This window comes from Heloderma suspectum, chromosome 4 (genome assembly GCF_057233095.1).
Source record: "Heloderma suspectum isolate Gila_16-S chromosome 4, 16-S_ref, whole genome shotgun sequence".
Classification (NCBI taxonomy): domain Eukaryota; kingdom Metazoa; phylum Chordata; class Lepidosauria; order Squamata; family Helodermatidae; genus Heloderma; species Heloderma suspectum.
In genome coordinates this window covers 221,814,902-221,836,031 of record NC_139461.1, presented here as the reverse complement: position 1 = coordinate 221,836,031, position 21,130 = coordinate 221,814,902, and the positions used below count along the sequence as shown (strand labels likewise).

Sequence of the window (21,130 nt, the reverse complement as noted above, 5' to 3'; positions counted from 1 at the left end):
TTTTCTTACCACTTCTGTCTTTTTCCTTAACACAGAAAATTCGTTAAGGAGCAAAAGATGGAACAGAAGCACAATTGCAAGCACATGGAGTCCTCCATCTGGAAGCGCCCCTAAGTGACTGGGGAATGTATGCTTAATATCCAGAATTCCATAACAGGATATGATAGCTATTGGACCCCATGGAGGTGTCTTTCTCTCAATGCTTGCACACTACCCCACCTTGCTTATAACCTACTTTCCCATTAAGTGTAAAAGAAGCATTGCCTATTTTCTGTGGACAATTATTTGACATCACACCATTCTATTGACTGATAGTGCTGGGTTCCAATGAGACAGCCACGTTTTAGTCTAGGTTTGCCACATGGGTAGCCCATTCAAGACCATTTAGGTGCGTCCATTCATCAATTCTACATAAGTTTTTGCTGCTTGTGTCCCTGATAATCATGCAGCTTCAGTTGTTGGCACTATCAGACCACTAAAATTCCTATACAGTGATACATAAATAAAACAGAACATAAGAAATGCCATGCAGAATACCCAATATTGGATTTTAAAATGGCTGCTCTAAACTCACCCATCCAACTCAAGATACATAGCATGCCAACATTGGGATGATAGGCCTTTGGTGTGAAACAGCAGGGCTTATGTTTGTAATGTTTTAATTAGATGTTGTTGGGATGAGGTGGGTTGTGCTTCCTTTAGGCCCACCTTCCCCAACCATAGCTGGCTGGGGATTATGGAATTGTAGTCCAACACATCTGGAGGGAAACAGGTAAGGGAAGCCTGCTTTAGGTCTCCCACTTGGGAACTGAAACCCATGCTATGGACATAGAGAGTTGCTCCTTCCTTTTCTTTATGGTTGCCACCTTTTTATGGGCAGAGCTCCTATGGCATTAACAGCTAAATGACAGGCAGCAATTCAATCCATATTGTTTTGCCATGACTGCGTCTTCATGCTGGAAAAGGCTTTATCTACTGAATTTCTGTTTGCCATAAAGCTTTGTAAGAAACAAAGGCTATCAGCCCATCTCCCACACTCCCATGGATCTGTTTGTCCCTGAACCCCACGTGTGTTGGCAAGTTATTGATATTTGTTACATTTGGGGGCATTCGAGCAATGTTTTCCTTGGCTTAGTGAAGTTCACTGGAATGTTTAGGAATTCCTCCTTTAAACTTGCACTGGAATTCTCTTGGACTGTATTTTCACATGGATAATGCTATTGAAAACTGACTATAAAAGTGTTAACAGGCTGAAAGCTTTTAAAATAGGAGTGGTGTGACAAGAAGAATCACATAATTCCTGGAAATGTCAACTGAGTGTATACACATTGTGATTAAATCAGGGCAGTATGTTCCACAGTGGTCTGAAAATTTTAGAACTGTAAAGTCTCTTTTACAGCAGAATGATGTTTAAGAGTTATGGCTGTACCTTTCCACGTAGCCCTGCTTATTTGGCTAGTTGGCACTTGTTGAGTAGCTGCAAAGCCACACCCAGCTTTGTTGTGTGGGTTACTCCTCTGCTGTCTGTTCCTACATATGGTCAAAATCAACTTACCTTCTGGGTTGCTTATGTCAGCACTATATCCATGAACCTCCCAGTAACTCTTTGTTTGGTAACTATTGCTGGAGCTGTACATATCTGCTAGCAGTAAACAAAGAATACATCCTGACATTGTACCTGCCAGTATGTAGGATTTGGAAAAAGAAAGGCAAAATCTGTGACCACTATTAATCCAACCTATTTTAAAGATGCTAAGATAAAAAATCTGAACAAAAGCACCCATTGGGAGTGGGTGGGGAAGGAGTCGCTTAATCATACTTATGGACACTGCACTTCAAATAGAAAATATTGGAAAATATTCCTGAACTCAAATAACGTTGTCTGCCAGCTTTTTTCTAGCAGTTGCATGACAGGCAGGAATTCAGCAGGTGAAGACAAGGCAATGATTAAGATTTTCTGACCACCTATTAACAATAACACTGCTTGCCCCGTGATCCCAAAGCCATTAGGGAAGTAGATTTGATAGCAGTAGAATGTTTTATATTGTAAATTTTTGTAAGAATTTATTTCCTTGTAATTTATGTTGTAGCTCAATGAGGAAACTTTTAAAGGGAGATTTTGTTTTAGTAGAACAAAGTAGTATTTAGTAGTATTCCTTCATTCTGGTCTTCTGTATCTTGAGCAGTTAGGCAACCCTGTCAGGCAAGATCCAAGAGCTAAAGCATTTTGACCACTGTACCTCTATCCAAGGAAGAGTTACACCTGTTGAACCTCTGTGGCACAGACATCCTATCCCCGCCTCCACCCCAAAGAGGGCAACTTTGATGCATTAGTGTAGGCCCACTGATTTCTCTTCAGCAAGGCTATATACATACAACTCATGCTTCTGTTTTTCAAAAGGCAAAAGTATTACTTATTCTATAAGTTATACCACTGGAAATACCTTTTAATGCATTCTTTCCCAACCTGGTGCCCTCCAGATGTGTTAAGGGCATAAAAGCCATGCTGGATCAGACCAAGGTCCATCTAGTCCAGCATTTTGTTCACACAGTGGCTGACCAGCTGCCCACAGGAAACCCACAAGGACATAAGTGCAATAGCACCCTCCCACCCATGTTCCCCAGCAACTGGCATACATAAGCATATGGCCTCCGATACTGGAGGTAGCATACAGCCATCAGGACTAGTAGCCATTGATAGCCTTCTCCTCCAGGGATTTGTCCAGTCCCTTTTTAAAGCCATCCAAGTTGGTGGCCATCACGACATTTTGTGGAAGTGAATTTCATAGTTTAACTATGTGCTGTGTAAACAAGTACTTCCTTTTATCTGTCCTGAAGGTCTTCATAGGGTGACAACTTAGTATTGGGGACAACCATAATCTATGCTGGCTGGGGGTTATGGGAGTTGTAGTCCAACACTTCTGGAGGGCGCCAGGTTGGGGAAGGCTGTTTTATTGGACTTGCCCTCTTTCCAATCATGGTCTTGATTTTTCCAAACAGATTACAATATAAATCAAAAATAATATTAAAAAATGTCAATTTTAGAATTATGAGGTCACAAGTTATCTGGATCAATGGGGAGGTAATTAGGAACATATCATGTTAAACAACTGGTTCATCTAGGTCTATATTGACACTGACTGGGAACAGCTCTCCACAGGGTCTTAGATGAGGTTTCCCCGCAGCTATGCCAGCCTTGAGTGCTGTACCTTATGCATGCAAAGTATGTGCTCTATGACAGAACCAAGCTTCTCCCTCAAATTAGAGTTAAATGACTTATACACTTTTTCAGAGCAAAACATGTTTTCTTAGGAGTAAATCCCATAGAATTCAGTAGCACTTTACCAGCTAAACATACTTACAGCCCAAATTTATGTTTACTCAGAGAAGCCCTGGTTAATTCGGTGGGATTTACACCTAAGTAACTGTGCATACAATTGCATCCTAGATTATAATCCTAAATGTACTTGGAAATATGCCCCGTTGAGATCAATGGGACTTATTTCCAAATAAACATGGTTAGAATCAGACTGTGATGCTATGCATACTTAGTTGATTGTCCCCTTAAACATACTATATGGTCCTAAGTATGTTTACTTAGCTCACCGAGTTCTACAGTACTTACTCTAGCAAATGTGCATAGGACTGCAGCCTTGATGGGACTTACTTCCACATAAACATGGATGATTGGCTGTTATTTGTACTCTCAAGAAAAACACATGGGCCGTGCCATCCAATCCTGTACATGTTAAATTTAAATTTTTGTGAACCGCCCAGAGAGCTTCGGCTATTGGGCGGTATAGAAATGAAATAAATGTTTACTCATAAGTAAGTCCTGCTGAGTTCAACATCATAGGATTGCAGCCTTTTGACACATACTTAGGTCTGTTCACTTGGAAGTAAGTCTGATTCATACCACTAGAACTGAAGTATTTTCCTCTACTATTAGGTATGATCTCTAACTGGAAAACAAAACTTCCTGTTACAATACCAATCATCATGTATTTGTCTTTTCTAAATACCTGCGCATTTTACATGCCAAAGTTCAAATCACATAATCCCAGCTTCAGTTTTATTGTCCCCCCTCTCTTGTGAAATAGATTTATAGTAAAACAAAACAAAGGATGGAAAAGGAATTCAAATCTGTTGAAAGAGTAATAGAATGATTTTATTGGACAACAGGCATAGTCATAAATACTCATGAACAGAGACCATCTTTTATGTAAGAGTTAACAAAAACATACAGGTGACAAATTCCCATTTGTTTTCCCTTTTTGAAATAATTTTTCCCTATCTTTAGAAGTTTATCGGGAATATTTGCTTAACATAGAGCATCTAGATGGGAAATAGCCAATTATATTTGGTAGAAGTCACTGTACAGGGATGTGGATGCAAAAGAATTCCACCATCTCTTCCCACTTTTCTTCAGGTCACTTCTGTTAAATCTATGTCAGTAACTCCTTGTAAAGTAGACCATACAAGTTGCAAGTTAGATTGACCATAACAGGCAGAAGCTATACTTTTTTGGCCACAGGGGGTCCTCTTTTATTCCAGTCACAGAGGACACACAAAAAAAAGAGTCTTAAGGCACCATAAAGACCAACTGCTTCATTATAAGAGTACCACAAGACCCTTTTTTAAAAATTGCTGTTACAGACTAACCCAGCGTGGAAATTATAGAAGAGTTTGGTCCACCCCCACCCTGCCCTTACAGCACTGATTTTAACATCTAACTACAAGTTGATCCTGTATGTGCCTTACTTACAGAGGAATCGTCTGCATGGCTACTCAGCGGTAAGCCCCAATGAGTTCAATGAGACTTACTCCAGGGTGTGTATAGGATGGTAGCCTTAAAAGGTACTGATCAAAGAAAGTGGGTGATGTATTACTGATGTTTTCTTAAATAATCTCAACCCTTTCTTCATTTCTTGTTCAGAACAAAACATTAAAAAATTATATACTTTATTACAAATGGAAAAAAACTCAAGGTTGCTAAAAAAAACCCTCTTTACAAACAATACTGGGTAGAACCCAAATGAACATAAAAATAACTTACAAAGTTACAAGTAGTTTTACTTGACATTAATCAGCTGTCATAAAATAAAAAAATATGTACACACACAACGTGACTCGAAGGCAGACAGTATAGTTCAGCGTCTGTCCTTAGCCTCCCACAAACACCCTCCCCTCATTTTATTTTTTAAGGAGTACTAAGAGAATGCAATCTACAGTGTCTACTGCAGTTTAACCTTTAATACTGAATGATCATTAAATGTTAGGTCCATGCAGGTCTTGGTCAATGTTAAAAAAAGAAAAGACGATACAAGGCTTTTGTGCCTCCTTTGAGCAGGAACAGCACTTTGGAGAGCTGTACTGTCAACTGATATGCCACCACCTCAGACCAGAAGGCACACCAGTCTCTCCACACATGCTTTTGGGAGGGGAAAGCACTTGCTGGAATCAATGCCTTTCAGCCTTTTCTTCTTGCCCACCCCCCCAAGTGAGCTTTTCCACCTCCCAGCCGCTTTCTTTTCCCCCAGCTTAATTTTGCCCTGTCACAGAGTTACTTTTCAGTCTCTTCAAAAAGTTTGCAACTGCTGTGTGAGCATTAGCTGGCACCCACTGTTGACATGATTCATGACCTTCTGCTTCAGCTGTGCAACCTGCTCTCGCAGCATGTTGGCAGTGGATGCGAGCTCTGAGTTCTGGGCTTTCAAAGTTTTCACTTTTTCTTCCAACCGGGCAATCCGTTCCAACTTCCTTTTCCGGCACTTGGAGGCCGCAATTCGGTTTCTCATACGCTTCCTCTCTGCCTTGATCCTCTCCTGGGATTCCATGTCAATAGGAGACAGGGGAGGCGTCTCCCCAGGCATTTCTGGGACAGTCTGAGGCTCTTCTTTCAGAGCTTGAAGGCGCGGATGTTGCACCGGCATCTGGGGGTTCAGGTGATGTTGCGGAGCATAGCCCAGGTTGTTCGCGTTGTAGCTCGGTGCCGTACTGAGTGCATTGGGGTTGAAATTGCTGAGGTTGGCATAGACTGGAGGCTCACTGTGCAAGCTGGCATTGAAGCCATTGTTTCCAGCCATAGAAGAGGCAGGGGCCATGCCGGTGTTTGCAGGCTGGGCAGCAGAGGTAACACTTGGCATGGTGTTTTGATTGTGTAGCTCTGCTAGTGCCCTGACAAAGCCTTCGGCAAACCCTTCCTGCTCATCAGTGACATTTTTGGGGCAGAGGAACTGGGTTGGGGTTGGAGTGGTGGTGATCAGTCCATTGCCAGACTGAATAATTAGCCTTTCTAGTTCAGGAGAGGCCAGTTTAAGAAGGCCCACATCTGGAGAGGTCAGGATGTCAGCATTCTTGTTCCTCAAGTGGGGCTTGAGGTTACTGGAAGGGTCTGCCAGATTGAGCGTCATGTTCTGCTTTAGAACCTTGGGATTATTATATCCATAAGTACCACTTTCTGGCTGGACGAAGGTAGCATTTATGGCATCATCGTAGAATGTAGGTTCCATCTTTGCAGTCATAGAATACAGTCCACAAGTTTGTTCTCCTACAGCCAAAAAACAAACTATTTGTCACCCCCTTTGAAAAGTCCACCCTCTACTGCAATGGCTATCAAAACAAAAGCAAAAAAAAAAAAAAGTTCTTTCAGAAGGGGGAGAGGGAAAAACACAACAGGAGCGATCAGTTAAAGTCTTACTTTTTTGCAACAAGGCATTGGCTTGCCTGTCCCAGTTTCCCCCCCACACCTCTCTGGTCGAGGAGGAGAGAGTTGAGTAGCTTTCTCAGCGAAGAAGACTCAGCGGGATCATCCGTTCCAAAGCCGCGAGGCTCCAAACAAAATTTAAAAACAAAACAAAGCACCAAAAAAAGTAGTTTTTTTTCAATCGCGGAATTCTTCCCTCGGCCAAGGAAGGGATCCAGGAGCGAGCGTAGCTCGACACCTTCGGGCTGTGCCTCCCTGATCACCCCGAGCAGCGAGGAAGGCTCGCCCAGTCCGGCAACTTTTCAAGTCCTCCTCTCCCTTTTTTCCTTGCCCACCCCCCTCGTGGGAGTGTCCCGAGCGCCAGCGAGGGGTTCCAGGCACACTTGTTCGAGTCCTGGTCCGCTTTCCCCCTTCTTTCCGGAGCGGCTGTCAAGAAGAGCTCAGCGCGGTCCACTCGCTCCCCCCAAAGAAAAAGTTGCCACAACTAGTCCCCCGCCTCCTTCCTTATAAATGGGGCGCGCGCGAGAGAGAGATCCCCGCGCGTCTCCGCTCCAGCCTCTTCGGGATCCAGGCGAGGAGAAACTTCGAGGGGCCCGTGGCAGGCACCTGTCGCTCCGGAGGGGAGGCTGCCGGGGCAAGCGCCCCCTTCCCGGTCCAGCAGCGGGAGCCGACCCCGACGCTACTCGGCGGCGACAAGGGGCCGCTCCTTCTCCTGCTGCTTCCCTTCGGGCAGCAGTGTCTCGGCGGCGGCGGCAGCTCGGGGACTCCGCGCCCTGCTCGCGGCTGGAGCTGAAACTGGCCGGGCTGCTGGCTGGCTGGAAGCGCTACCGCTTTAAGCCCAGCCGCCGCCGCTCTCCGCCGCACACTCAATCCCACTCTGAGCTCTTTCCCAGCGTGGAGCCCAACACTTATCAGCGAGCAGTAACCCACTAAAAATAGCCCATGATGTCACCCCGGGGCCTTCCCATTGGCTGCCGCCGCCTCCCAAGGGGAGGAGGGTGGCCGGCCCAGCCTGTTGCAACGGCGCCCCTCTCCACGGCCACCCCACCCCTAGAAGCTTCTCAGCCCCTTTTTCTTTCGCGGGGCATTGTGGGATGAGGTAATGCCTGGCCTCCGTGCAGGGCATTGTGGGCTGACGTATTGTTTTTGAATATCTGGTTACCCGCTTAAGAGCTCTGGTGGGGCGGCAGGGGCCGGCCTGGGGAGAAGGGGGAGGTGGCTTGCTCGGGGAGATACCAAGCGTTGAATGGAGGGGGGGGGATACGCAGAGATCCAGCGGGGTGACGTCGAGGCTTGGGGTGGAGTGGAAATGAATCTTTCCCTCCACTCCTCGGAAAGATACGTGAGGCCGCCTGATTTCAGTTGACTTGGCTAATCCGGATTTCAATGCGGCGCTAAGTAGCTTTCTGATAAACCCCCCCTCCCCGCTCGCCTCTCCCTTGCCCGGCAATAGCGTCCTTCCTTAAGGTGGAATCTTGGGTTGCTGCTGCTGTATCATGGCACATGGATCCAGAGGAGGCGGGGGAGGGCTGTGATGGGCTGACTCTCACGTGATCCTCCTTCGCCGCCTCCCCCGCTTGAGCCCGGCGGCTGCCCGGCCAAGCGCTTCCTGGCAGGAAAAGGATCCGAGCGGCGGGGCCGGGAGGGAGAGGCCGGGGCAGCCCTGAGCCTCGGGCAGGTTGATTTGGAAGCAAGTCCATTGGCACCGAGCGGGTTTCCTTCTGAGTAAACATATATAGTAGCCTTCCCTGCCCCCCCTTCACCCAATGTGTTGGGAGCCCAGCGTCCAGCATCCTGGGAGTTGTAGTCGGACGCATCTGGAGGACGCTCGGTTGTGGGAGGCTGCACAAACTACTTCTAAGCGTCGTGATCAGAGACGGGGTCCCGTGGAACTCAGCCGGGGCTGGCTTTTGAGTGACCCTTCCTAGGCGTGGGCCGGTGGTCAGCGATCTTGGGGCTCCCTCGACAAGGGCTGAGCGAAAAGCCTTGCTTCCCCCCCCCCCCCCATGCTTCCTTGAGCAAACTCGCTGCCTCCCTCGGTGTTGCATGCTGAAGTGTAGCAGCGCTCAAAGAAATAGGGAGAGAGAAGCAGCTTCCCTTGGCACGTTGGGACTTCGTGGTGTCCCGCTCCGCCTTTGGCTGTGCTGCCTTCTGAATCTGATCCTCCTCGGAGAATGAGAGTCGCGCGCCCTCGTTTTGGGGCTGGGGTGTGCCGTTTATTTAATTTGAAGTGCTTCGGTTGGCGCGAAGGTTTTGCCTTAGTACCCCACTGGCACAATGGACCTTTCCGAGAGATTAAAAAAAAAAATCCTCTCGTTTGTTTGCAAGTTGTTGCGAACAACTTATTTAAAAACTTGTGTGCAAGTTGTCCCCACCCCCGCCGCTGCATTCAAAAATCGTCATGTTTTGGCCAGCTCCCGCTAAGAACTCGTTAACACTTTCCGCGAACTCTCCCACATCCACGGGGCTTCCCTTTTCTTTCTGGTTAAGAGGAAGCTTGTTTCAAACGTGCTCGCGTGATCTGGGGAGTAGAAGGGCCCGGATCCCTGGCCGCGCCTTTGTATGGGCAAAGGGTGAGCTCAACTCGGCGCGCTCGGTTCGCCACCGGTAGCGCTCCGGAGGCGCCGTGTTTAACTCTTTCTCTCCAAGAACCAGAAGCTGGCATAACCTCAGACCCCTGCGCCCCAGATGGCGAGATGGCTCAAAACAAGCAGAATGCTTTCTAGAGGCGAGCCTGAACTACTCACTAAGGAATACGCTCCATTGAACTTCGTAGGGGCTCACCAGCGCAAACGTGCATATGGCTGCTCAGGCAATCTATGGATCCTTAATTTGGGCGTAAGCTCCGTGCAACAGAATGGGACATTTTCAGCTAAACGTGCATAGGATTTTGCTGCATGATAAAGCTTTTATTTATTGTATAGCTGTTGGGTTTGTTTGTTTTTGTAAGGGCCATATGCCATCTCCAGTATCGAGGCAGTAAGCCTTCGTATGCTAGTTGCTGAGGAACATGGGTGGGAGGGTACTGTTGCATTCATGTCCTGCTTCTGGGTTTCCCGTGGGCATCCAGGTGGCTAATGTGAGAACAGAACGCTGGACTAGATGGGTCCTTGGTCTGATCCAGCATGGCTCCTCTTAAGTTCTTAAGATACATAGCAGTTTAAAAAAAATCTCTACAATCATGAAATGATTTCAATTTTAGGTTACAATAAATCTTACTAGTCAGAGGATTTGCAACATAAATGCACAATTCCAAAACGGAGCCTACTACTTGGTTCTGTTCTCATTGGATGAGGCTGTTAACGGAACACACTGCAGTTCTATGCATGGAAATAAGTTCCACCATGTTCTGTGGAATTTTAAGTGTGCAGAGGATTGCCTAAACACACTTAGAGAAGTATGGCAGAAGTGCCCCTCCACTGGCAGAGAGGAGCGCTGTTGGTTTGGGGGAGCATGCCCACCCCAATGGCTCCTGGCACACCTGTGGAAAGAGTGGGCCTAGATCAGGGGTGCTGAAACGCTTTCATCCTGAGGACCAAATTCAGTGCCAGAGAAGCTTCTTTTGGGATGTGCATGGGAGGGGGGGGGAGAGCTGAAAGCAAAATGGGGCAGAGCCAAAGGCAAAGGGGTAGGATCAAAATTCCAGCATATTGCAACTTCAAGCTCTTACTGTCAGTGACTACGCTTGATGAGAGGCAGTTCAACCTTTTAGAATAGGGAGGGGGATATGGAAAAACTGGGAAACCAGGAATGATCATGGGAAGGGGGCAGGGGCAGGGCCAGCTGGGGGATTCCAGGGCACTGGATTTGGCCCGCAGGCCTGAGGTTCCACACCCCTGGCATTGATCAGCTGCCAGCACAAGGCCCCCAAATGGCATGTTCTGGAGGTAAGTTGAATCCAGTGGATCCCCTCAGAGGCCCTAGGATCTATTCTATTACCTATACCAGTCTGGGACTGGCATAGGCAATTTCTTCCATTGACACCAGTGTGTGTGTGTGTGGGGGGGAATTGGGGAGACCCACTGGGAAAAATCCCTCCCCCTTATTTGTATATAATGTAATTGTTGTCTTCATTTTCTGACCCATTTTAGAGAGTTGCTTTTCATGGACAAACTGCTCCTGCAGCCTTCCTACCACCAAGAAATGTGTATTTCAAGCAGGTCACATAGTCAGCACAGGTCCAGTTCTATTTTCTTTTGACTTGATCATACATAAGTGAAATTGTTATATTAAGTGTTGTTCCCAATAGATCAGTACATACCATAGCCATGCATGCAAGGGGTGGGAATTGTTCTTGTCAAGCAACTGTGATGGTGGCTTGTTGTATAGGAAAGAGATTTGCAGAGTAGGAGTGCTTGCTGGAATGATGCTTCCTGGGCAGGCTTTTTCATGATGTCTCTATCTGGGAGAAGGTCTGGAAAGGTCCTAACAATTACATTGAGGAATCTTTGAGATCATCTTCTTGTGCCTTCTGTATGTTTTATTATGTCAACTTATAATTACAGTGGTCTTAAGTAAGCATAGATTTGTTGCAATATTTATCTTCCCTACCACCACCACCAGCTTTACAGCTAGCACCGCAAAAAAAGCAAACACAGCATTAAAGAACCTGGCTTGCTACTTGTATCTGCATGCAGTAGAAATGGTTACTAATTATTCAGTCTAACTGAATGCCATTTCCATCAATGAAATGATATCTATTGGCTTATTAGATCACAGAGTGTGCCATCCATTGCCATCATTCACCTTTCACTTTTTGTAAGCACTTATGTAACAAGGAGGCCTAAACTTCCTCTCTTTCACAAATATAGTATTACAGGATTGACTGTGGTCAGAGCAGGTCATTCCAGTTCTTCTAGGGACGAGATGTAGACCTTGAGCTATGGCATACCAGAACAACTACCTTTCAGACCATTAATCACAACAGCAAAGAATTTATTGTATCTTAGCAAATTGCCATTATACACAGTTACAGTGAAAGAAAGCTCATTGTAGAATTAAAACACTACTAACGAACCATCAGAAGCTGAATAGTTTTCCATGCAGCCTTTAAACTTTGTGAGATGAATCTGTAAAGCATTGTCAAGAAACTTAGGTGTTCTGAAAGATACATATTTGTCAGCATTAGACAATAAAAAACAAACCTTTACAAGAGATGACCTTCTCTTCAACGATTTTAACAAAAGATAAATATATTTGATTGTAAGATAATTATAAAAAGAGTATTCTAGAAATACAGGAATAATATCTTCAGTTGATAAAGAATTGCAACCACATAGTCTGTCCTTCTTAGGGACTCCCTTATGCCGACCCACCCAATCTGCCAGAGGGACAACATTTAATCTTGCCTGTGTAAAGGCTGCCCTTATTTTAATATTTGGTAAATCTACCTGGTAGTTTGGAAGAGATAGGTAGGAATACAAGAGCGTAACAATTGTTGGATTGACAAGCCATTAATCTCACTCCTAATTGATACTTATTTGGAGACTATATGGTCAGTTAAGAAGCAGAGCTGGATCCGGACTTACACCTACTTAGAGAAAACCCATTGAAATGAATGGGACTTAAGTGAGTCATGACTAACTTTCAATATCTCTAAGTCTGGGCAGAATCCAACAGTGCCCTTGTGTGCTCAGCCAGCCCCATCAATTCTGGTCTACAAGAATTGCAGAATTACAATTTAGCACTTCTGGAGGCAAGCCCCCAATGAGCAAAAACACTTGTTTTGAGAAGGGGGCAGGTAGGGGGAGCTCGTATAAGGGAGCTTCGCCAACCTGCCCCCTTCCAGAAATGAGTGTTTCTGCTTGTTTCGGGGCTTGTCTCCAGAAGTGCTAAATTGTTGCAAGTGGTAGGGGTCGCTTGCAGACTGGAATTGGTGGGGCTGGCTGCCCATGGGTCAGAATTGGTGGCTAGTTCCACTAGCAGATGGGCAGCATTGGATTCTGCCCTTTGAATCCAATCCACTGGCTTTTTGATCCTGTATATCTGTATGGCCACACCAGCTGCAGTAACAGCTACTGCACCATAAGAGAGGAGACAAAAGGTCATGCTGCTAAACAGTTGGCATTGTTACAGTCTGGTATCATCATTTCAGAGATGTAGGGCTGTGCCAACGTACAGTCAGGGCCAGAAATATTGGAACAAGGATAGCTGTTTTGACAGTTGGCCTCTGTACATCACCACATTGAAGTTGAAAGGAAACACACCCAGATGGGAGTGAAGTCGGGACTTTCAGCTGTAATTCAAGGGGTTTGACAAAAGTGGGGCACTAACCATTCAGGAAGGACAGCCAGTGGCATACCCCCCCCCCCATCGTTGGTGGCTCATAAGTAATGGAATGAATGGCTGACAAGCAGCTGCATGGCCAGGTGTGGCCTGTTTCCTGGGTACCCCATGACCAATCAAGCAGATGAAAGGCCTGGAGGTGGTTCTGAGTATTACATTTGCATTTGGTAGCTGTTCACTGGAACTCCCAACATGAGGTCCAAAGAGGTGTACATGCGAGTGAAGGAGGCCATCATTAGGCTGAGGAAATAAGCCCATCAGAGAGATAGCAAAAACATTGCAAGTGGCCAATACAACAGTTTGCAAGATCCTGAAAAAGAAGGAATTAACTGGCAAGCTCAGCAACACGAAAAGGCCTGGAAGACCACGGAAGACAACTAAAGTGGATGACCACAGAATTCTGCTCATGGTGAAGAGGAACCCTTTCACAACATCTAGTCTAGCCAGGTCAAGAACGCTCTTGAGGAGGTAGGCATGTCACTGTCAACAATCAAGAGACGGCTTTATGAATGTAAATGCAGAGGCTTCACAACAAGGTGCAAAGCACTGGTAATGCTCAAGAACAGACAGGCCAGATTAGCCTTTGCCAGCAAACCCCTAAAAAAGCCTGCCCAGTTCTGGAATAAGATTCTTTCGACTGATCAAACCAAGATTAACTTGTACCAGAATGGTGGGAAGAGAAAAGTATGGAGAAGGAAAGGCACAGCTCATGATCCAAAGCATACCACATCATCTGTCAAACATGGCAGAAGCAGTGTTATAGCATGGGCATGAATGGCTGCCATTGGAACCAGGTCACTGGTGTTTATTGATGACCTGACTGCTGATAAAAGCAGCAGGATGAATTCTGAACTGTATAGGGCTATACTTTCTGCTCAGATTCAGCTGAATGCTGCCAAACCGATAGGATGCCGCTTCATATTGCAGATGGATAATAACCCAAAGCGTACAGTAAGAGCTACCCAAGAGTTTCTGAAGGCAAAGAAATGGGATGTTCTTCAATGGCCAAGTCAGTCACCTGATCTCAACCCAATAGAGCATGCTTTTCACTTCCTGAAGACAAGATTGAAGGCAGAAAGACCTACAAACAAGCAGCAGCTGAAGGCAGCTGCAGTAAAGGCCTGGCAAAGCATCTCGAGGGAGGAAACTCAGCATTTGGTCATGTCCATGGGTTCCAGACTTCAGGCAGTCATTGACTACAAAGGATTTTCATCCAGGTATTAAAGGCAATCCTTAAGTTTGAAATGATGTTGGTTTGTTCCATTACGTATGAGCCACCAATGATGGGTATGTGTGTGTGCCACTGGCTGTCCTTCCTGAATGGGTAGTGCCCCACTTTTGCCAAAGCCCTTGAATTACAGCTGAAAGTCCTGACTTCGCTCCCATCTAGGTGTGTTTCCTTTCAACTTCAATGTGGTGGTGTACAGAGGCCAACTGCCAAAACAGTTACCCTTGTTCCAATATTTCTGGCCCTGACTGTAGTTAACTTTATAATGACTCCTAAGAAGAACATTTGTGAGTCCTACCCTTAACTTACCCTGCCATGTTTCTTTGTCACCCACATTTCTTCTACATTTGGCCATTGCATATCACCACTCTACTACTTCTGGAAGAGGGGGCTACTTTGTGAAATAATGTTGACCCAGTGCCATACCTACAGAGTACCCCTCCAGATGTTCTGAACATCAGTTCCCATCAGCCCCAGCCAGCATGACCAATGCTGTGAACTGTAGTCCAAAACATCTGGTGGGCACCAGGTTGGGTCTAGTGCAACTCTACAAGTAGTTGTGATGTTGCACTTCTGAAATTCCAGCCAGTGTTAGATCTGGAAAGTAGTGGAAGTCTCAGCTTTGCACTCAGCTGATCACCTAAGTTCCCTTTGATGTCCTGGAAAACATGCACAATGGAAGTAAATCTTACAGATGTAAAGATCAAGAACTTGTGGCCTGGTGCCATGGAACTCAACATTTTTGAGAGCATCATGAAAACCTAAATGATTAATCAGCTATTACTTTAGGCCTGTTTTTTTGCTGATCTCTTAAAGTAAATATTCTTTTTATTGAAATAGAACATTAACTCAGCCTTTTCCAGAAAATATCCATTACCACGCCTGAGTAAGCCTATGAGTGGGCAGATCGGTATACTTTCATAGAGAGCAGGCATAGATGCTTTGGATCAGTGACAATGGAGATTTTGATTTACAGGCTTCCGTAACCAAGCCTCACTGAAGTTGTTGGATTATCTGAATAATTAAATGGCTGCAATGTTACTTCTTGCTTCTATATCATATCTGGATGGGAAGAAGGGACAAACAGTCTTCAAGAGCAAGCAATAGTGATAGGTTTCTTTTAGCCTGCTTATGGATGTAAATGATGCTTGTCATGTCAGAACAGGAAGGTTCTCCAAATGCAGTAAGTGATCAGGAGCCTCATTCCAGTGGTGGGTGGAGTCAAAATCAAAGGGGATGGGGCCAAAACACAAAATACCTCCCAGGGTCCTGAAGCTTAAAGCTCTTGCTGCCAGTAGCAAAACCTTCGGAGAGGCATTTCAGCCATTTAGAATTAGGGATGGCGGAGAATTCCTCCACGGACCCCGTTGAGGCTGGATTCAAAAGAACCTGGCCTCCAGAGTCCGTGGAGGAATGGATCGCTTACCCCCGCCTCCCTGAGGAATCCTCCCTGGCTGGATCCTCCCTGCCAGAGCACCAGCGATATGGCCGCCAGTGCTGTATAACTGGCTGGGCTGACTGACTCCAGATGCAAATGGAGTAGCAGATGCCATTTGCGGCCGGAAAGCAATTAGATTAAGCTCAATGCAGCCAGAAATGGCTGCATTTAGCTTAAACTAAGGGCTTTATGGCTGCAAATGGCATAGTGGATGACATTTGCGTCTCTGCTTTTTCACACGATAGGCTAGCCAGTGACGCAAATGGCGTCCACTACACTGTTTGCAGCCTTAAAACCCTTAGTTTAAGCTAAATGCAGCCATTTATGGCTGCATTTAGCTTAATCTAATTGCTTTCCGGCCGCAAATGGTGTCTGCTACGCCATTTGCATCCGGAGTCAGTCAGCTCAGCCAGCAATACGGCAATGGCGGCCATATCACTGGTGCTCCAGAGCCGGCCAGTGGCTCCGTGGAATCGCCGCGGAGCAGAGCTAGCCAGGGAGGATTCCGGGGGGAGGGACGGATCGCCTCCCCCCGTGGGTGGATTCCCAAGCAGAGGAACAGGTAGGGAATCCGCCCATCCATATTTAGAATGGGAAAAACTACACAAAAGCCAGAAAACCACCAAATGTTCTGGCGGGCGGGGGCAGGGAAAGGGGCATGGCTATTTGCAGAACTGTAGAGGGCTGGGCAGGGATTGGACCTCAGGCCTGAGTTTCCCCACCCCTTCAGTAAGGGAGGAATTGCTGTGGAGTGGACATCTTGAAAACCAAAGAGAAACTGCTTAGACAGATTGTACTACGCAGCTGTCTCAAGACTTGGCCACTGGATGCAGGCCCAGGACTTGGTGCCTCCAAGCTCTGCAAGTGGGAAAGGTAATGGTCCACCAATGTCATATGTTCCTCACCCCATTTCTCCAGATACAGTTTTTACAGTGAGAAGAGAAATAATGCAGTGGCAACATTATGTCTCCTCACGTCGCTTCCATAAAGTACATCAGCCAATGTGAGTGGAAAAGAATACGTATGTAGCCAGAGCTTTGCTTTCTGGTTTTGTTGCTGCAGTTGCCACTACTGAAGAAAGAAACCACTGTTCAGTTTGAAAAATAGCTTTGCCTCTTAGTAATAGGATTGGAAATGTAATTTTAAAAAATGTATCTTCCACTTAAAGTACAACAGCTTTTAAGCACCAGTCTTCAGCTCCCACCTGTGCTCTGGCTATTCTTTAATGCCTTTTTTTAAAAGGAAAAGGTGTAAATGGCAGTGTGTGTATCAGATACCAGAACATAATGCCACCTTTGCTGCAGGTTGGCTGAGCTGCGGTGCCTTCAAGGAGTGTTCACGTCTAGGTTTGCAGGAGAAAGGATAAGTCACAGAATGTCAACAAAGAGCGCAACTGCTCTTGAGTGAACAGATGGTACCTTGGGCAGTCGGGGAAAGGAGCAACTGGGTGCTATTGATGGGAAGGGGACTGCAAAGACATGAACCCAGTAAGCCAAGGAACCGAATAGTGGATGGGGTGGATGGAAAGAAGTATGTGGGAAAGCTGGGTTCAGTCAAAATCCTGATTCAAAATGACTTAAGCAAATCTTTGGTGTTCCTTATCTCTGATCATTATTTAGTACCATCACAATGCCTAAGGGTTCCAAATGACAGAACAACATCCCTACATGTCCTGTCTAAGGATTTCACAAGGTAGATAGATCCACTTTGAAATGATCCAGAAATGCATGGGGATCTACTTTTTGGCCAACAGTAGCAGGAAACCAACCAACAAAAAGTGTTATGGTCAGATAGGAGACACCGTGGCATATGACAAGCTTTACATGGATTAGGCTACTTATTTATAAATTGAAATGCATTGCTAATATGGTAGGGGCAAACTGCTCAGTCTGAAAGAGAATTTACATGCTACTCGAGCCAGAAAGTGGCAGTTAAGTGATTAAATCTAATGTAAGTTCTACTTAGAGTAGACCTATGGAAATGAATTGGACTTAAGTTAGTCCATAACTAACATTTTGGATTCTATCCAAAATGTATTTTCATTTGGAGTGGTCTGGACTAAATGTTCTATAAACCATAAGCATTTTAACCCACGAAGCACAAGAGAATGTGGTGATCCTTTACTGTGGACCGGCGCTTGGCTTTTTAAATGCCACCCAGAGATAGAGACTGGAGGAAAGAAAAGGATACCCGTTGCTTCATTCTAAGGCCATCTATGGTAAGACTAGTGCTCCCCACACTAAGAACATGATTTCATTTCCACTACATATTTCCTTTATAATGAAAAATGGTTGCATCAGTTGCCGCCTTACTTCTCATGGCTGAAAATTTTAGGCTTATCTGGTTTACTAATACATCTAGTTCCCTAGGCTAAAGATTCTTTCAGTTTTAAATTAGTTAACCAGTGGCCCAGAAAGATTCTAGAATGTTTTTAAAAAACCAAAAAAACAGAACTTGGCATCGTGTCCAAGTTGACATTTCATACTGTTGCAGCAGCTGTCAGAGCAATAGGATTCTTGACAACCAGGAAGGAAGAAGAGTCTGTAGCCAAAAACAGGGAAGGAAGTAAATCTCTGTGAGATCAGAGGATGCATTGTAGTTTGCAGCTTGAGGAAATCCTAATAGTATTGTCACCATGAACCTTCTGACTCTAGTGAATATAGGAAGTTGCCTTATACCATCGGTCCACCTAGCTCAGTATTCTTTACCCTGTCTGGCGGCAGTTCTCCAGTTTCAGGCAGAAGACTTCTGCCACCCCACTGAGAAATACCAAGGATTGAACAAGGGGACTTCTGTTCTCCTGTCTGTAGTGGTGTCTACCGCTCTGATCCCCTTAGGGAGGAAGAATTGGATAGAAATGATTTTAAATAAATAAAAATAAACATGTGCTCTACCACTGAGCTACAGGTCTAAATCTGATTTGAAGCTTTTTAAAAAACCATTGTTTAGTGACATTTGAAATGTGGGGCCCACCCAGAGTGGGTTTATCAGTCTACTTGCAAATGGTTGGCTCTTCATGAAACTTATAATCACGTATTGCGCTGGTTGATCACTGAGGTCAACAGAGTTTATTACACCTTCCCTGCCTTAAGTGCGTACAAGGGGATATAAAGGTGCATGCATTCTCAGGGTGTATATTTAAGATTACTTAACATGGATTAAAGATACCCCCAGTGGAGGCTGGTGACTCCAATGTCAGTGGGGTGGTGAATCCATTCTGGGTTTCAGTCAGAACTCTAAAGGAGCTATCCAAGGTGCAAAAAGTTCTGACTGGTTCTGACTGAAACCTGGAGTGGATTCATTGCCACACAGGCATCGGAGCCACCAGACTCCACTGGATACCTCTTAAAACCATTAAGCTCCTTGTCCTACGTTGAGTCACAAAACTTTGATGAAATGGCGGAATTTTCTCTACCCGTTAAGTGTATGCTTATAGGTAAAGTACAGATTTTAATAAGCAATCATGTTTATGAGTATAAATCCAGGCTGTTGTAATTATTCCAGATTAATTTATAAACAGTGGTGTATTTTGGGGCTCTAGCCTCACTGGCTGCCCCCAAACTGTAAAGATCGCTAGACACTATGTTGACTTTCTTGCTTCATATGTGAACATTTCTCGAGGTATGTACAAAGTGCTATCCATCTCATTTAGAATTAAAATGCATTTTAACGGCTGACTTCTCTCAAGCAGCATGTATATGTGTGTGATATAAATGTGTGTTTGTGTGTTTCAAGATGCAGTTGTCTAGTAGCAAATGCTGAATCTTGGTGATATACCATATACAAATAACTCAGTAAAATGACTTGTTCCATGATTGAGTGAGATTTTTAGAATATTTAACTTAAAGATTTCCCTGCCCATTTCCCTGCTTCCCTGAAATATAAACCAACTTGCTATTCACTAGCTTTATGGTGGAGCTCAATAGCCTGGTTTGCCTGTAACACTAATCCGTGGTTAATTTAAACCATGATTTGTTGCCCTGCCCAGGGTTTGTTTGGCAGATGATTGAACAAACCGTGGTTTGTTTTCTCAGTCCCTGGGTTGTTTGTTTCCCTCCTCCTTCACCTTCTCCCTTCCTGTATCCCAATTGCCTTTGAGGCACTGCAGTAATGGTATGTAAAGAGGTTAGTTGTTGTTGTTTTTACCACTCTTTCCTGCTGCCTCTGTAGCCTGGTGAAACAACCCATGATTCTAGGTTCACATGTAACAACATCCCATGGTTTAACCAACCCACAGTTCACAACCCAACAATAAACCATGGGTCCTCGTCATGGGCTGTTTGTGGTTAGCAACCTATAGTTTTGGTTTCGCACATACCAACAACCCATGATTCAATAAACCATGGTTGTTATGTGTGAACCAGGTCAAAGTCACAAGAAACAAAGGGCTGCCATGCCAAATGGTGCATGATGTGCCTGCTCTTTTCAGTAATATAACATCAATTTATTCTCTCTTGATATAATTACACTGTTTTCCCCACTCCAACTGTCATCATTAGCTAGTAGAAGCAGGGAAATGCACAGTGTAATGAGTTAAGAACACATGCAAGTTGTACTGCACATAACAGAAGGGGGCAACAGGGAAACTTGACATGGAACTGCTGTCTTTGGAAGCAACCTTTATAACATTTAGTTCTATCCTTGGATGATATGAACAATTGTTCTCTCTCACCTTCCTGATATGCTTCAAATATTGGGAATTGTGGTTATCTTCTTTAACTGAGTTAAATATCCCAAGCTCCTTCAGTCTAATGAGTGTGCAAAGTGTGCATCCACATAAGCTCATTTTAAGGAACATGACTTGGAGAAAGCAGTCTGAAAAAAAAAAAGGATTTTGTGTGATACTCAGAGATCTGGGTATCTTTTGCAAGGTGCTACTCTTTGTGGGTTCTTTAATTCAGTTTTAGACTGGCCTAAACTAGCTAAGCCACAGAGAAGAGTAAATATGTCTGTGGGAAAATAGATAATAACAGGGCTCATCTTTGTTCCATTTTGAGACTTGTTCAGTTGATGTTTTTGTTTTTGCCTTTCTGGATGTCTTACATTAAATACCAGAGGGGGGATTTTTTGGCCAGCCGATCAGGCATAAATGTTCAGGGTGTGGATGTTTACAATTTATTGCCAGGTGTTTCAAGTAGGCATCTAGGTCAAAGAAAGTCATGTGGTCAGTTCAGTGGTGTAGTTAATAGCACAGTGCTTCATAGTGAATACAAAAAGCTGCCTTATACCAGGGCCATGTCTCTATGACAACAGGAGCAGTGAATGGAGGAGTACCAGATTTTTTTAAAGGAATCATCTTTGCTACTCTTGCAGGGCTCCACGAGCAGGTTCTCCTCACCAGTAAAAGTTGCTTCACAGAACATGCTTCTGGGTGGGGGTAGGAGTGAAAGTCATCTGACTGGCAGGGGCTGCCCAACCAATAAGAGAGGCTCCCCCCTTTCTCCTTTCCCCTGAAACTCCAGATGCACCTGCA

At 45.0% G+C, this 21,130-nt stretch overlaps 1 protein-coding gene and 1 long non-coding RNA gene across 2 annotated transcripts in view; one reads left to right on the top strand and one right to left on the bottom strand.

The window, feature by feature from the left end:
• LOC146348108 (uncharacterized) overlaps nt 1-21,130 on the top strand; it is a 79,876-nt gene that overhangs the window by 46,608 nt on the left and 12,138 nt on the right. The gene's annotated exons all lie outside the window — the stretch shown is intronic.
• On the bottom strand, nt 5,342-7,800 carry JUN (Jun proto-oncogene, AP-1 transcription factor subunit). Its single transcript, XM_084852381.1, has one exon. The coding sequence runs from the start codon at nt 6,522-6,524 to the stop codon at nt 5,580-5,582; it is 945 nt and encodes a 314-aa protein (XP_084708507.1). The 5' UTR covers nt 6,525-7,800; the 3' UTR covers nt 5,342-5,579.